At 41.2% G+C, this 17,115-nt stretch overlaps 3 protein-coding genes across 4 annotated transcripts; all 3 read left to right on the top strand.

Moving 5' to 3' along the window:
* Positions 1-2: 2 nt before the first annotated feature.
* LOC147057103 (TBC1 domain family member 24-like) lies at positions 3-3,846 on the top strand. Of its 2 annotated transcripts, none has more exons than XM_085912228.1 (11): positions 3-198; positions 344-516; positions 589-850; positions 950-1,063; positions 1,168-1,584; positions 1,656-1,895; positions 1,961-2,116; positions 2,352-2,415; positions 2,484-2,582; positions 2,658-2,922; positions 3,127-3,846. In XM_085912228.1, the coding sequence occupies exons 1-11, from the start codon at positions 86-88 to the stop codon at positions 3,309-3,311; spliced, it is 2,088 nt and encodes a 695-aa protein (XP_085768354.1). In that variant the 5' UTR covers positions 3-85; the 3' UTR covers positions 3,312-3,846. The 2 variants fall into 2 exon arrangements, with proteins under 2 accessions (XP_085768354.1, XP_085768355.1); XM_085912229.1 differs by having other exon boundaries at positions 2,727-2,922.
* A 266-nt stretch (positions 3,847-4,112) lies between these two features.
* Positions 4,113-7,203, top strand: LOC147057104 (uncharacterized). Its single transcript, XM_085912986.1, has 3 exons — positions 4,113-4,238; positions 4,749-4,803; positions 4,945-7,203. Exons 2-3 carry the CDS (start codon positions 4,758-4,760, stop codon positions 6,057-6,059), a joined length of 1,161 nt encoding a protein of 386 aa, XP_085769112.1. The 5' UTR covers positions 4,113-4,238; positions 4,749-4,757; the 3' UTR covers positions 6,060-7,203.
* An 885-nt stretch (positions 7,204-8,088) lies between these two features.
* cfap52 (cilia and flagella associated protein 52) lies at positions 8,089-16,855 on the top strand. Its single transcript, XM_085913212.1, has 15 exons — positions 8,089-8,210; positions 8,787-8,857; positions 9,244-9,443; positions 9,642-9,778; positions 9,977-10,105; positions 10,325-10,421; positions 10,570-10,686; positions 10,770-10,870; positions 11,001-11,171; positions 11,898-12,046; positions 12,137-12,282; positions 12,476-12,627; positions 13,068-13,173; positions 15,460-15,571; positions 16,309-16,855. The coding sequence occupies exons 2-15, from the start codon at positions 8,791-8,793 to the stop codon at positions 16,491-16,493; spliced, it is 1,869 nt and encodes a 622-aa protein (XP_085769338.1). The 5' UTR covers positions 8,089-8,210; positions 8,787-8,790; the 3' UTR covers positions 16,494-16,855.
* The last annotated feature ends 260 nt before the right edge of the window (positions 16,856-17,115 follow it).

The following is a 17,115-nucleotide window of genomic DNA, read 5'->3' on the forward strand; positions in this document are numbered from 1 at the left end:
GATTGAATTCCTTGGAAGTCTTGATTCGGATCTCGAGAACTGCGTCGTTCTGCGGTTGTGGAAGGATCGATTTGACCTGAGGACAATGACGGGAGGCAGAAGTAGACAGAGGTCTCACTCCTATTACAATCCTGAGGACAGCAAGACCTATGGAGTACAGACACAGACTAAGGACACCTATCAGAGACCTCGTTCAAGGTAGGAGTTCTCTTCTGGAGTCGATGGAATGCTTGTGACATGACGCTGAAAACATTCTTCAACAACTTCAACAATTCATAAAAAAAACTGGAGGGTGTAGTCCAGAACCATGAGAAATGAGCTAATGCACGATCGTGCTTTCCAGGTCTTTTTACAGCTATGAAACATCAGAACATGACCCCCACAATGATTTGGGTCATCTAACTGTGTCCATTCCACTTAAGCAAAAGTCCAACGCTTCACCTCAGACTCCTGTGAACAAAAATGAAAAGTCCAAGTCCAAAGTGAACAAGCATTCATTTCCAATAGATCTTAACGGTAAGTGCATCTTGGATGTTTGAGAGTTCTCACCCTTTTCTCCCTCAAATAAAATGTTACGTGTGTGTTCAGGCAACAGAGGCAATCCTAATTGTGTGTCCATGATGACCATATCTGAGTCAGACAACTGGGAGATCAGCTCCAGCTCTGGTATGAAATACGGTCAATTTGTGGACTGGGAGAAGATCGATCCGGAAGCTTTCGAGCGATACCAGCAGATATTGGCGAGCGAGCACCAGCGACTGAAAGCCATGGGAAGAGAAGGCTTCTGGGCTATGCCTCATACTTTGAGAGCAAAGGCTTACGATCACATCATCCACGGCATCCATTCCAGGTCAGCGCTCGTAAAGTCGTTTCGGCCGCGATCAAGAACAAAACAAACGGCTTCGATTATGTAAAAGTTTCATACTGGATATTGTCACTTGTACTGTAGGTGTGTCAATCCAGAAAGAGATGTGTACTATGAACTAAGCAGAAAGCTCTTTGGAGAACAAAACCTTAGCAGCCACCCAATTCCAGAGTACATGGAAGCAGGAGAAATACCAAGGTACAATGATTGGATTTATGGAAACAACCGTTTCGATAAATGGAAACAATTCAAGAACCATTTTTTTATGTAAACAATGAAGATCTTCTCTGATCTTCTTCCAGGTATTGTCTCAATAAGGCGGGACTGAATTCTGTCAAGAAGATCCTTCTATGTCTGGGAAAGTACTTCCCAGCAATGAACTTTTGTCCCATCCTCCCAGCTTTGGTGTCCCTCATTTTGCACTTCAGCCAGGACGAAGCCGAATGTTTCTGCAGCGTTTCCAGGCTGATTTGCTACACCGACCCCAATAAACGCTACATTGACCAGACCTTTCTCACATACCGAGCCTCATGCATGACCTTCGGGGACATCGCCAACAGGTGCTGCCGAGGTATCCGCAAGTTGATAGCCAGCTCACACCAGAACCTTTTTGAGTTTTACTCCGACTGGATCATGTGGATCTTTGCTGATCTTCCATTCACATATGCCATTAGAGTGTTGGATGTCTACCTCCTGGAAGGCTACAAAGTTCTTTACAGGTTTGCCTTGATTTTAGCTGCATTCGGAACAAAAAAACAATAACAACATGATGTAAAAATTTCGTTTGTAGGGTGGCGTTGGCTTTACTGGGCCTGTACAAAGTGTCCGTGTCATCCAGAGTTGCAGATGTGGAGGATTTCCGTACAGACATGAAAAGTTTCGTGCAGAACGTGGCTCGCCACTGCACGGCTGAGAATCTTTTAGAAAGAGCCTTCTTGGTTCCGATTGCCACGAGGAAAGAACTCAACCTCCTCTTCAAAGCCAACAAGGTCTCCCTCATGCTAAAAGGAGTCAGCATCCACCAGAAGAGGTGAGGTAACATCAACAGTTGTTCCTCAATGTCGTCGTTTCACTCTCGGTATTTGAATCCTACAGGCAGTCGGTGGATACGGTGGACTTCGATAACCTTAGCTCCAGTGTTGTGACAGCAACGGAGATGAGAGTTGTCTGGGCCTGGATACCGGAGCGTGTTGCCCTTTTCAGTCCCATTAAGCTTTTCGGTACAACTGAACACGGAGAAAGTCTCGCTTCGTAAGTCAACATCTTACTTCCTTGTACGCATTATTTATGGTCAATAACTGGATGGATGGATGGATGGATGGATGGATGGATGGATGGATGGATGGATGGATGGATGGATGGATGGATGGATGGATGGATGGATGGATGGATGGATGGATGGATGGATGGATGGATGGATGGATGGATTGGGTAGATGGATGGATGCCTAGCTAGCCCTTATGCTTTTGTTTATATGTTGTTTCAGATTCTATTATTATGTTGAGGGCCACGAACCTGTAGTGTTGCTCATCAAAACAGTGGATGAAGAGGTAACATAAGCTAGCAACTATAAGATGTTGACTTGGGACATTTGATCAAATGGATTTCTATTTCAAAGGTCTTCGGTGCCTTCATTTCATCAGACATGACAGAGAGGCACAAGTACGACACGGATGAAGTCACGTTTTTCGGAACGTGCGAATGTTTTGTTTTCACGGTGAGCCACCCCGACCTAGCATCACAATTGTATTGGCATATCCACCAATGTGAAGATATAGTTTTGCTCGTTTAGCTTCGTCCCAGGATGGAGCGTTACCAGCGAGCCATGGTCAACATCATGACCAGGAAAGTCTCCCCTCAGCAGGCTCACTTCAGCTTCCAGACCGCCTCCGACGCAACTTTAACGTGCCCGGCTGGGACCCCCCAAGATCCCAGCTACTTGACCATCCCTTTCACCGCTCCCTCCCTGGAACCATTTACTGCCAAGGAGCCTAAGAGAACCAAGGAACATGAGGCTTCCAAGTTTATAGCCGGCAGTGATGAACGGCTCATTATTGGTAGCTCATCTTGATGTTTTTTTTACAATCTTGCCTTTATAGCTTGGTAGTGCTTGTTATTTTTGTCTTATGCGCAAAATAAGCATTCTCTATTGGGTTGAGGTCAGGCCACTGACAAACACTCACTTGCCTTCAATAAGTAGATTTTTTTTTTGTGGCACTAAGACACCCAAACTCTTAATATTACTCTTACATTTTTTTCAGGTGGGAATGGAGGCCATGCACTCTTCTTTCAAGAAAACCTGGAGGAGGGCTACACAGAGCCTTGCGACACATTTAAGAGTCCGCCACTCTGCAAAGGACATTTCAAGATCCAGTCCATGGAAGTGTGGGGAATCCAGAACTCAATTTGCTTTTCTCATTGTTTTTCCTCCCAGCAGAAAATATAGGTTTATAGAGTCTGACCTTTTATATTTACTGTAATGTTTGTTTTACTTTGTTTTTTTTTTAATATATACTATGCTGGTTAAAATGATTTTATTGCATCTTTGCAATATTACAGCACATGTCCTCAGGGTACTTAGAAACCCACACACAACAGGCTAAGGTGGGGCGGTCAACTGGTCAGCTACTGTATGTGGACAAACAATCGAACGTGCAGTTTGGAATGTGGCCGTGTGTGTGTGTGTGTGTGTGTGTGTGTGTGTGTGTGTGTGTGTGTGTGTGTGTGTGTGTGTGTGTGTGTGTGTGTGTGTGTGTGTGTGTGTGTGTGTATACGGACGTAAATGGCCTTTAACCTCATTGTTGGAGAAAATTAAAGTTGTTTATACCACACATAATATCTACAAGTTGTAATTATTCCACTGCAGCAAGTCTACCAGCAATACTTTACCTTCCATCACCATTTTTGTTTACACTCATTCCTATGACATTTATTGCAAATTCAAAATTGAGAACTTTAAAATGTTACAAAATAAAATAACTCAGGCTCAAGGAGTGTGAAAGGTTTGGTGAATTTTTGTCCGTTTCAGGACCTGACAAATTATGAAAAATTAAAACACACAATAATAATAATAATAATAATAATAATAATAATAATAATAATAATAATAATAACAACGCGATAGGACCCTTGCAGCATTCACTGATTATATGTATCAATGTTAAAAAATTTTTATGTTTTTATATTGTTTTCAAAGAAAACGTCTGACTTACTTACTTAAGCCTTGTGGGGGCAGCAACGCACTAAACGTGCTTGGTCTGCCTCAAATCAAGACGAAGAAGAAGTTTAGCAACGGCTGCGTCGGCCTCTTCCACTTTTAACCAAGCTCCGGTTTAAAATGTGGTAACCTGTTAATTACCGCATTAAAAGAAAGGTAAGTCATCTTTTGTTTTTGTTTCTGCGGCGTTCTCTATGTATAGCAAGCGTGACGTTAGCATGCTCGTTTATTTGTTTGAACGCAGCTTAATGCTAACAACATTGCCCCTGTACGTTCCATAGCGCCTTTGCTTGCAAAAGGACAGACTCCGCTCATATTTTAATATCTAACACTATTTCCCATACGACGGCTAACGTCAAGTTTTACATCCAAAATATACGCGTTGGCATTTAAAATATGTCAACGTGCATTGCGATATCGATTGGTAAACATTTGTTTTGCTATTATGTTGGCACTTGGCAAAATGCGATCATGTCGACGTTTTAACTTGCATTGACGTTACATTACTAACATGTCATTGTAATGGCTGAACATTAAACGGCTCCATACTGTCAAGAGAGACGAGCTTTGCGAGTTTATTAAACATATAATGGTCGCCTGGAATTATTTACATTTTTCTCAGGCTCTCGTGTTTTGTTGTTGTTGTTGTTATCGGTGTATTGCAAGGTCTCAGCGATGGAGAACGACAGTTCATCTGTGACAGATCACTCTTCAGACGAAAGTAAGTATGGATGCCTCCTTGTGGTTTTGAAATGAATGTGGCCTAGCAAACGTCACATGACCAAACCCGGCAAACAGGGTGACCCTGTGTCCGCTTGGTGAATTTCATTTCATTTGATTCTTTCATGCTCTTGGTCACCAGGTACCAAAGCCTTCGACATTGAGTACATCGTCGAGTCCGATCTGGGCAATGACTCTGAGTCAGAGGATGGCAAAAAGCCCAAGAAAAAGCAACGCAAGAACCACGCTTGCACCGTTTGCAACAAAATATTTGACAGGCTTTCCAAGCTCACCAGGCACACGTCCGTACACACGAGGCCCAGGACCTTAAAGACTCGCTATCAGTGCGTGCATTGCGAGAAAACTTTCACAGAAGAAGAGAAGCTGTTACGTCACCAAGATACCCACAACCGGACAAAGGAGCACCCGTGCCCCGACTGCGGAAAAGTCTTCAACAAGCCCTCCAGGTTAGAGCGCCATCGACGCATCCACGCCAGGAAACCAAAGGTGCCCCACCAGTGCTCCTTCTGCGCCAAGACCTTCGATAAACTCTACCGGCGCATCCGCCACGAGCGAATGCACACGGGCGAGAGGCCTTTCACCTGCTCCTTCTGCGGAAAGGGATTCTCCGAGATGGGTCACTGCAAAGCCCACGAAAAGATCCACCAGGACAATCCGGAGAAACCTCACCGCTGCCCCGACTGCGACATGTCCTTCTTCAAGGCCTCGGAACTGGGCCGGCACCAGCGCTCGCACACCGGCGAGAAGCCGTTTCAGTGCAGCGAGTGCGACAGCACCTTCGCTCGCTCCGAGAGCTTGAAGAGACACATGAGGAGCCACACGGGGGAGCGGCCCTACGTCTGCTTGACTTGCGCCAAGGGTTTTTACTCCCGTCAGGATTTAAACATTCACTTGCTGATCCACTCGGGGGAGAAGCCTCACCTTTGCCCCGTGTGCGGCAAAGGCTTCTCGCAGCTGGGCAACATGAAGGAGCACGAGAAGAACGTTCACGTCCGGTCCGAGAAGTACGCCTGCAACGAGTGCGGGGCCACGTTCACCCGTTATAAATCTCTGAACCTGCACCAGCGGGTGCACACCGGGGAGAAGCCCTACCTTTGCCTTCCGTGCGGACGTAGCTTCTCCTGGAGTCACTGCCTGAGCAGACACCGCCGAACTCACGCTCACAAGCAGATGTTGATGGATGCGGCCAAAGAACTTCAAGATTTCCCAGAGCCTGCCGAGGATCAGTGCACTTGAACACCGAGCCGGTACTCGCCTCGCTAAACCGCTGACTTATTCGTGAAGAGGCCGGTCCCCGGCGCCAACGTTCGACTGCCATGTTAGGTCAAGATGCCAACCGACTTGAGTCGCGCCTTGTTTTGTAAACAGAGACAAAGCGGCGTAAACCCATTACAACGATGACATTTTGGAGGATTGCCTTGCTCTACAAACTAGTGTTTTGAAACTGAGCACTGGACACGCATTCCCTTGCTTATCATTTAGTTAAAAAAAAAAAAAAAAAACAATCAGCAATTGGACCACACCAGACCTTCCACCACGACGGTACCACTACCCACAGTAGTCACAAAAATGTGATCCTAGGTATCATTTTAAAATCCGCCTTATCCGAGCAGTAATGGACAATCGCCTTTTGATTATTATTATTATTTTTAAACCCTATCATGCAAATCAGCAGCTGTGTAGATTTGACATTTATAGTTATTGTCACGTCACACGACAAAAGATCTGGACATTCACGTTTGTTGACCATTACATCGCATTCGCCTATAAAATTAGCTTGAAGCAAATCTCACTGGTACGGGCAGCTCCCTTAAAACGTATTCATCTGTTCCTGCGGGGCAGCGAGTAAGACAGACAGGTATCAATGGAAGGAAAGGAAGACGATTAGCAACAGGCGAGCCAGAAGCTATGCTAAACCGCTAAGATGTCAATAAACACAAAACAGAGTGAAAACCGGAAATAAGTTTACAAGAGGATGGGGCGTCTCTAAAGTATATATGTCGTACTGTGTATTCAATATTTGTGATGTCGGTAATGTTATTTATTTGCTTGCACAGCAGACTGCTGGGTCTTGCTTTAGACTTTTTCCAAAATGTTTTCAAATTGACATTATACTTGACATGTTATTGCTTTAGCTTTGTTGAAAGACCACGCATAAGACCTTTTTAGAATGATGACACTTCCGTTACAACATTTTAACACTAGCATTACCACTAAGGTCGAGCCTTTTGGCCATATTGCCCAGCCTTAAATTCATTCTTGGTACTATTTTTAGTTTTTTTCCGCTTAAATCAATCAAGCCGTATTCCCACATTGTCCACGCTGTTGCTCCACAACATTATGTCAATGAATAAATCAAAAATAAAATATAAAAACACTATCTTCTGTCAAGATGTTATCACCGGAGACTATTTGAAGAAATGAAATGAAGAAAAGGTCACCCTAGCAATATGAAAAAAAAAAAAAAAGGTTGGAGGGCATTAAGCACAACCTGAGGAGAACCGAAATAATGGCATACATGAAATTAATAAAAACAGCAAATTACTTTTTTTTTTTTTACAGTTTGCAACAAGATGGTGTCACATCACTACTTTTATATTAGACACTGCTTTGTCTTGTCTCGTTTAAGCGTCTCACTTTATAATACCAAGTTGGCACCAAAGCTTTACTCTGCTACCAGGACTTTGACGCCATCTTCAGAAAGCACAGAAACAGCAAACTGACAGGTTTTGCAACAAATAATTGCAACACAGGTAAAAATGTCAGACTGAATGAATCAACAATCTTCTATTGTACTGTGAAAGTGCCCCAATTCTTTATTGCATATTCTGAATGTTAAGCCAAACTATAATAAATTAGTCAACAGATTGTAAATATTTTTTCTACTTCTTTGCATGCTCTGTTGTGGAAATGAACCAATATCTTGCTGCCATGATTACTCGTGAGTTGTGTCAAAATAAAAACCTTTTGTCTTCCTGCTACCATACTCATCGTTATGCCGTCACAGCAAACTGTTTGTTTTCCCGTTTGGATAAATAGAAATAACAATAAAAGCTACTTGACTGATTTGAAACCATTTTCCTCACCCAAATAAATGGAGCTTTTTGAAAATTGCATTTTTAATATATAATATAATTTCAAAATAACGACGACCCTAATATTATAAAAAGGTGAAAAAAAATAAGGATGAATGGGGACTTAAGGGGCGGGGCGGGACTAGAGGGGCGGGACTAGCGGGTCCCCCGTTGCTAGGCTACGTGTGTTTGTTACCTTGGACAGTAGCCAACGTTAGCGACCTTTCTGTTCGAGATTCGCGAGGATGTAAAATCAAGCGTTTAAAATTTGGTCGTTCTTTGTTTAAAGTACAGGCTTTTGCTAAGTCAAACGGTAAGTTTTGCAATAAGTTACCACTTCAGTCGTTTGTGTTCAAGTTGTAGGCCTATACTAACCCGCAATATTTACACATACAAAATCCAAATGCATTTTATATCGCGGCCAACGACGTTTCAACATTGACTAGTGAAGGGGTACAGGATTTTTTTAAATTACTAAATTTATATTATTATTGCAACAATATATGGTTGAACTGAAATAAATGTTTCCAATATTTTGGTTACGTTACTTAGTGACAAGAAAAGACCAAAGTGTTGCATTTTAATGTCGTTAGTAGCAGTTCATAAGTGCTCTTCAAAGGATACATTTGACATCATCAATTAGCAGGATCTGTATAAATATGTCAATGACGTAGCGGCTCTTTATTTTTAGTGACGTCACACTGAGCGAGTTTACGCATAAAAAAATAATAAGAAAAGACGACAATGGACTGAAGGGCGGTATCCACTTGGGGAACGAATATTTTGTTTAGTCAAGACGTTTTCTTTTTATAAATATTTATGATACTCTACAGCCATACATAATTTTTATATGCAATTTTGTAAACTCATTGTACTGTTTACATTTTAGCAAGATGGATCTGGATCTGGAACCCAAAAACTTTCCTCAACTTGAACTGGCGGCGGTTTCCGGCTTCAACGGTAAGTAATATGAATAATTAAAAAAAATATTATAATAATTCTAAATTATATGCCACGAATGAATGTTCTCAAGCAGATGCTCAGGTAAATACATTAGCATGTAGCTAAAAGAATAATGAGAAGAAACAGTATCTAAAACAAAGTGACAAAAAAGCCGTGATTTGAAAACAAACATGCTTAGTTTGCTTTTACCACTTGTCCACAATTCTTCCTTCTACGTTATTCGAATTACATCATTCAGTATTTAATATCCCATTCAACTTGTGTGTAAGTATCACTCCCTATTGCAGATAATACAATATTTCAATTTACATCATTTTAAATAGGGAAACCAACATTTTGAAATTCAGTCAGCATGATCATTGTCCTTCTTTTTACAATTTTAGGACAAGTGCATTTCGGCATGAGGCTTCATCCCGATAAAGAGTATCTCATCTATCCTCTGGGATGCACCGTGGTACTGACACACATCAAAGATGACAAGAGGCACTTCCTGCACGGTCACACTAGTGATGTATCCTGTGTCTCCATGTCCAAAAGTGGAGTCTATATAGCCTCTGGACAAATCAATTACAATGACTTTGAGGTAACCTTCAGTGACAAATGTTTCCATCCCCCAGCACTACCTTGTCATCAATGGATTGAAAAAAAAAACTATTCAAATGAAAAAAAAAATGTATGATATAAATGAAATGTCCTATTGTGGCATGTGGATGTGTAAAATTTTTCCACTGTATTTCCTTTCGATTTTTTTTCCTTATTTATTTATTCGCTATTTTCCTAGGCCGATATAATCGTCTGGGACTATGCGAAGAGAAGCTTGTACACTCGCTTTTTGATCCACGAATCCAAGGTGGAGGCGTTGGCTTTCTCTCCTAATGACAAGTATCTGGTATCCCTCGGAGGCCAAGATGATGGAAGGCAAATCTCATGTTTTTTTTACTAGAACAGTAGAAAAGTCTGTGCAGAAATTTTTAACAACCATCTTTTTCAGCCAACAATTAATTTGAGTTTCATTAAGTACTGCAAAATAAAAACTAATGTTTGTGCAGCTAACAAATTTTGAAGCTCACCACAGGATATTACATCCTGACATTTTTTTTTTTTTTTTTTTCACAGAATACTTTTATGGGACCTCACAACCAAGCAGGCCATTTCTTCGGCTCCAGCGCTTCCTTTGAGTTTATGTCACCGCCTTGTCGTCAAGTACTCCAACACCAATGATAACATTTTTGTCTCTGCTGGCAGGTGGGTAAACCATGCCAATCTTTTTTTTTTTTTTTTTTTAAATGTTGACAACTTGTCTAGATAATAAAATCTAAAATATTTAGAATTGATCAATACACCAATGAAGCGCTTCATTATTTGCATTAAAGTGCCACTTTACTCTGGATACTCTAGCTGTTTGGCACCTCAACAGAATATTAGTTATAATAATAAAACAAAACAATAAACTGTCATTTGCAGGGCAACCTTGCAGCTTTGGGAGCTGGACGAAGCCAACAAGATTAAACCTACAGACTGTGAACTGCGTAAACTGAAGAGGACGGTGAAGTGCATTGAGGTTAGCATGCTTGTGTTAAAAATGGCCGACTCATGATAGTTCACTGTGAAGAATTAAAACTGGCCAGGCTGTATCTTGGTCAAAGTCTGCTGAGATAGGCTGGAATTTGTATTGAGTGCTCACGCTGACATTTTTTTCCCCCGCACAGTTCGCACCGGACGATGAGTATTTTTTTTGTGGTACTTCCAGTGGAGACATCTTGAAAATTAACACCAAGACAAAGTATCTGAGCGACTATGGTCCCATTAAAACTAAACACAGCCTGGTGAGTATCCCTATAATATGTGTAATTGGTGGAATTTCTTCTTTGGATGTCATTTTTCATGTTCCCGTCGATCACCTACACAGGGAGCCAATGTCCTAAAGGCTTTAAGTACGGGGGAACTACTTGTCGGTTCTGGATTTGGCACCTTGACAATTTGCTCCACGACCACTTTGAAGGCTCTCAGGTGAGTGAGTGTCCACGCCATAATTTGATAAGCGGTATACTGGAATTTTATGGACAGAAATCTCTTACGGCACACCATTGAATAAAAATGATGCTGACTCCTCCCCTTTTTTGCTCCCACATTATATTAGACATGTGCAGATGAACAATGGAGTGACCTCCATCGCTCTCAAAGATGACGGCCAAGAGTTTTTTGTCGGCACAGACGCTTCCGAGATCTACTGCCTCCATCTGCATGACTTCAAAGCCGAGCTCGTGTCCACGAATCACCACGGCGCCGTCAAGGATGTCTCAATTGCTTTGTGAGTAGCGGGGTCAAAAATAAAAAGCAATGAGCTCTCATTTATTTAGCGTCCATATAGGTTTGCAAAAAGAAAAAAATGGACTTTAATTGAATTAACTCTTAGACTGCTAATGAAAGTTTCTTCCTTATCAAGCGCAAGTTGTATTTATGAGAATGAAAAAAAGTTTTTCAAAATTATTTTGTATTGAGTTCAGTGCCCACTAATTCCACTAGACGGCAGTACAAGCGCACTTTTTTTCTTATTTAATGATGCAATGAAATATATAGTCGCACCATAATTATATATATATGCGGTAATAGTATACACAATTATATAATGTGGTATAATATGAAAGAAAATAACATTGTATCATATAACAGAACTGAACAATTGATAAATGTATACTGGTAACAAGAATTGGAATTATAATCACAAAAAGAGTTGACTATAATGGCTAATTAAGTTAGGTGTTATTATAATGATGATTATTATGTATGATTAGTTCTTTTATTATAAATAGCAATTATTTATCATCATGCAACCCTAATTTATATGCATCAATTAAAATGATCAATAATTTTATGTATATATATATACATGTAATTTTTATTATAATTATTATACTTCAGACTTTTTGCCTCTGTTTGAGTGTAGGTTTATTATAGCGATTTCCATAAATATAAGTACCTCAATTATATATGTTCATCTCTGCATTATATGTTGCCTTTTGTCATGCGTCATCAGTGGCTCCTCTGAGTTATTTGTCACCGCTTCAGAGGAGGACATCAGGGTGTGGCACATAGACAAGTCCAAAGCGCTATTGAGGATCCCAGAACCTTGCCTTACCTGTAACACTGTGCACCTGATGATTGACGGACACAGCATCATCACTGGTAGGACTCAAAAACAGGTGTGAATGTGTCATCGAATAAATCGTTGTTATTCAAGTCGAGGCACATGTATATCTTTTTTTTTCTTCACAGGATGGAACGACGGAAAGATCCGCATATTCGCCCCTCAGAGCGGCCGCCTCATGCTCGTCATTCACAACGCGCACCGAAACGGCGTGTCAGCCATCAAGGGGTCCAGGGACTGCAAGAAGATCGTCAGCGGGGGGCAGGATGGAACGGTCAGTCTTGCGTGAAGATGATATGACCGGGATTAGCAGTAGAAAATGTTCACGTATGGATTCGGACCAAAAAATGGGAGAACCTAAATTTACTCAAGACAAACAGTTTAATTGTAACACGTCATAATCGACGTGATCAGCCCAGATTTACCTCAAGGTGATGTAATACCCGTGTTTCCCGAATCCACTCTAGGTTTGCGTTTGGGAGCTGCTGAAGCACGGCCAACGACGGCTTGCCTTCTTGACGGAACACAAAGCCACTGTCAGGTGTGTCCAGATCAGGAGCGATGACAAGGAATCTGTCACTGCTAGCATGGATGGAACCTGCATCATCTGGGACATTGTGTGAGTCGCCTCACAACCAAACAACACTGCGGAACGCACATGAATATTTTCTCTAGTTTGCGTGAAGAACAACTACTGCAGTTGAATAAGCTTAGGTGTGACTGCCTGTATGTATTTGTTATACTGCCCCCTGGTGGGCATGATGCTCACACCAAAGTTGTAGCACAGTGTCCATTGAAATGAAGCTTAAAATGTTGCAAAAATGCTTTACATTGTATTTATTTACTCCGTCGTGTCTTATAAAGTACAATTTAGCGTGGTATTTTTCTTCTCTACAAAAAGTTGAGCAAGTAGTGACAATTAGTTTTTGATTGCTGAATATCTTACTGTTTTTATTCTAAAGTGAAAAAAAAAATCAAGGAAGTTCTAGATAAGAAAGCAGGTAAATAGTCTGCATACATTCTTTCAAGCAACATATGTTCTTTTGAATCTTTGTGTAGGAAATTTGTGCGGATTCGCAAGATAATTACCAGAAATTCCTCATTCAAGACCGTGTGCTATCATCCTGAAGAGCACCAGATTGTCACCAGCGGCACCGACAGAAGGGTTAGTTATTTTCCATTCCCTCTCAATCTTTAGCCGTGGACTGCTTCATCTTGTCATTTTCCAATTTTCAACCACAACACGTCACCTTAAGACACCGAAATAAATTCGGCTTTGATAAAGACGCCGGCTAATCTAAATGTCTTGTGATTGCATCATGATATTTTCCACTCACTGAACCGAGCAGAAGCAAGAAGCCTGGTGCTGTGCCACGATTAGCGTGGCCTCCCACGGTGACCACTTGCGCAACACACACTACCGACAGATTAGTTTGCGAAGCCCGTTGTGTATTCTGGGTTCATCGTAATTAGGCCGACTTTATCCTTGTTTGCTTAATATGTGCGTACTTCACCCTTACGTTAACCGTGAACACACTCTCATCAGTCATGTCAAGAGAAATAGAAGTAACAGAAATATAGAGTCTAAAATAGACAAAAGTAAAAATTGATTTTGACGATGACGTTGTTTGGGAGCTAGCTAACGTTGCTATCAAAACTTGACTTCCCCCATTGTGACCAATCACGTTCAATCTCACGTTGAATGTTTTATCTTTGTTATTGTTGAGGTGGTAGCGCATCAATTACTCACAAGTTTTTGCTATTCTTGGCAGATTTTTGTCCCCATCCCTCATTTATAGACTGTAACAATAAACTCATCAGAAAAATAAATTCCAGTTCAGTCAATTGAAACACAGTAACAAAATATTTCATACTTCCCCACCCTCTGCCGAAAGGTGACGATAACTTGCGCTGATTACTAAGACTGTGAAGAAAGATGCATGCAGGGCAGCGTTCTTGCCTTCCTGCATGCGGATGTGCCGACGCCAGCCTAGCGCCAGCCTAGCGCCAGCCTAGCGCCAGCCTAGCGCCAGCCTAGCGCCAGCCTAGCGCCAGCCTAGCGCCAGCCTAGCGCCAGCCTAGCGCCAGCCTAGCGCCAGCCTAGCGCCAGCCTAGCGCCAGCCTAGCGCCAGCCTAGCGCCAGCCAAATCCACCATCTGCTCATCCCAAGACACAGACACTCTGTCTTTGGCCCGCTTAGGTCAACTCTCTAGAAATCTACCAAAGAGGTGTGGGATCTGTCTCGTTGATTATTATTATTATTAGAATTGAGCACAGATGTTTCTCCCCCACGTTGGAAGGTCAGAAACAAGAATCTCAGAACCGCTAACTACTCCGATCATGGATGCAGTTGACTAGAGGTTGATAGAAGTTAAAAAGAGGTTCTGCGCCGTTGTGGGAGTGAACAGTATGTACGCAGAGATTTAATTCATCAATCGATTGAGATTGATCAATCCCTGGGTGTAGTCAGAAATTTATTCCCACCTTTAAATATGCTCATATGCGTAGCTCGGTTTTGGACTGAGGCCCGGTTTCCCCCCCTGAGAACACAGATGGACCAAGGAAAGCCGCTAATAAGATGCTCAAATGAGATGAGGGAGTGAGAGGTCGTGACTGGAAAGAGTCAAGAGACTGAGGGAAAACAAAAGACAACATGTTTGGGGGTGACTTGAGGACATTTACACTTGTTGGTGCACTGATCTGGTTATTAAAATCGATTATCCTATCGATTATCGTATCGGATAATCAAGTAATCAGATGGATTTTGTCAACATATTTTCCGTGTTTCTGCTTTGTGTGTGCTGGAATTATCAAAGTAATAGACTAACATCTGTTTTTTTTAAATGATATAATCAGCTTTGCTCCAAATACCAAAAAAGGATGCATCAATGTGCACCAGCAGAATGTTTTTTGTCACCTGTGCTAAAAATAACCACAAACAACAATCGTCTTTTTTTTTGTCAGACTTTTGTCATACAGCTGCAAAGCCTCAGGGATGATTAACTTTGGCTTCCGTTTAGCGAGCATAATTGGAGCTTTACTTTTTTTTATTCAGGCTGACACATTAAAGAAGATTTTTGTCGAAAATATGACAAAATTATTGCGCAAAGATAATGTCACAATAATAACACAACAGCACTAATTAGGTCTCACATAAAACAAATAGCCGTATGTATCTGCAGTTAAATAAACAATTCTTCCCCCTCTTTCCTTAAATTATTTACATTGAATGCAGAGTAGCGACCAAACAATTTGAATTAAAAATCATTCAAAGGTAATGCAGTTGCTAATGTGTGATGTTTGTTATCGAAAAAGCAATCGAAATTTTTAAACAAGGAGACTAGGAGAGAACGGTCTAAAGGAAACAAATACGTCTTGGCCTCTTGTCTTTTTTTTTTTTTTTTTTTTTTTTGCCGCTGTCAAATAAATAACTGTCGACTTACCTGTTCAGATTGTCTACTGGGACGTGCACGACGGGACAGCAATCAGAGAGCTTCTGGACAGGGAAACGTCGGCCATCGACTGCATGCACATCTCTCATGACGGCAGATACTTTGTGACAGGTAATGGATCATTACGCTGCTGCTTCTCACTGCCTCGTCCCTTCGCTACACTTTGAGCCGAAGTGATTGAAAATGCAGACAGTAATTGTCTGGTGGTTTTTTTTTTCCTTCCCCCTTAATTCAGTTTTGAGGGTGACAACAATGTCGCTTTTTGCAAGCCTTTTATTGCCTATTCACAAATTGTGTGGCTGTCACAATCAAATATTTTCAAAATGGATGATTCCATCAGAGCATAGAATTTTTGTTGCGTTAAAGTGGATTTAAAAAATGCCAATTAGTTTTGTTCTGGTTCAATTGAGTGATTAAAAGCAACTAAATAACAATTAAACGACATCACACAGGAAGGATGGATGGGCATTGTTTTCCCAAAGTAAAAGCAAATGTTTGCAATTTTAGAATGATTACCGTTAAGAGCCCGAAGTCAGAAGATTTGGACAATCTTTTGTTCAACAATGGTTCCAAACGACGATTCGATGATTCAACTGAGGCGTTGAATTCGATTATCGATTTGTTGTCGATTAATCGTTTCATTTTTAACACTTCTATTGCCTAGTCATTGGACTGTGACTAAAAAATGGCCGCCAATGGCGATATAGTCAAACTAAAACAGAAGCGCAACCAACAAACATCTCAGGTTGTTCATCAAATATTTTGAATTTATTTCCCAAAAAGTTGGAGAGTCTAAATTGGCTGAGGCGTTGAATTAGCAATTATATTTGATGACTTTTATCCGGCAGGTGGTGTTGACAAGCTGGTGAGGGTGTGGGACTACATGGACGGGACGGTGACCCACGTAGGAAAAGCTCACGGAGGAACAATCACCAGCGTGGAGGTCTGCTGTAACAACAGTACCCTTATTAGCACCAGCGCGGACGGAGCCGTCATGCGCTGGAAATTTCCTCATCCACTCTCGAGTGACTGACCGCGTCGAGCTCAGACAAGTAACACTCAAATCACTTCCATTGTTGTATAAGGGTCATTTTTATACAATTTGATCAGTAATCGTGAAGACACTTATAAAATAAAAGCCACTTTTTTTTTATGCTCCTTGGTTTGATATGGCGATAAACATCTCCCACACTGAAGTTAAGTCAAACTTTATTTTTTTATTTTTTTTATGTTCAATGCATTAGTCTAAACAATATTCAGATTAATATTACGTCTGTGAAATATGAAGAAAAATCCATAGTTTTTTTTTAATCTCTCAAAGACGGTGGCCATTTTGCCAAGTGCTGTCGACTGATTATTATGACATCACAGTTCCTAAGAGCTCCAGAGATTTTTCTAGTTTGGCTAGTGTGACGTTTGCAAACTGAGTGTTAAGCAAAGAAAATGTCCTATTAAATTGACCAAACTTGAATTAATCGATAAAAAAAAAAAAAGATTACCCTTGCGTAGTTCTGTTAGTTTGAAATGCAACCTCAAAAAACTTTCAGTCGTACTCCTTTGGCCTTTTATCGTGTACAGCCATTGTGCGTTTTCCAACAATAGCAGAGTAAGAGCATTAGAGAAATTACAAAAACGTCGGCTCTGACTATCTGTTG

Source organism: Syngnathus leptorhynchus, chromosome 5, assembly GCF_054491065.1.
Source record: "Syngnathus leptorhynchus isolate UIUO chromosome 5, UIUO_Slep, whole genome shotgun sequence".
Lineage (NCBI taxonomy): Eukaryota > Metazoa > Chordata > Actinopteri > Syngnathiformes > Syngnathidae > Syngnathus > Syngnathus leptorhynchus.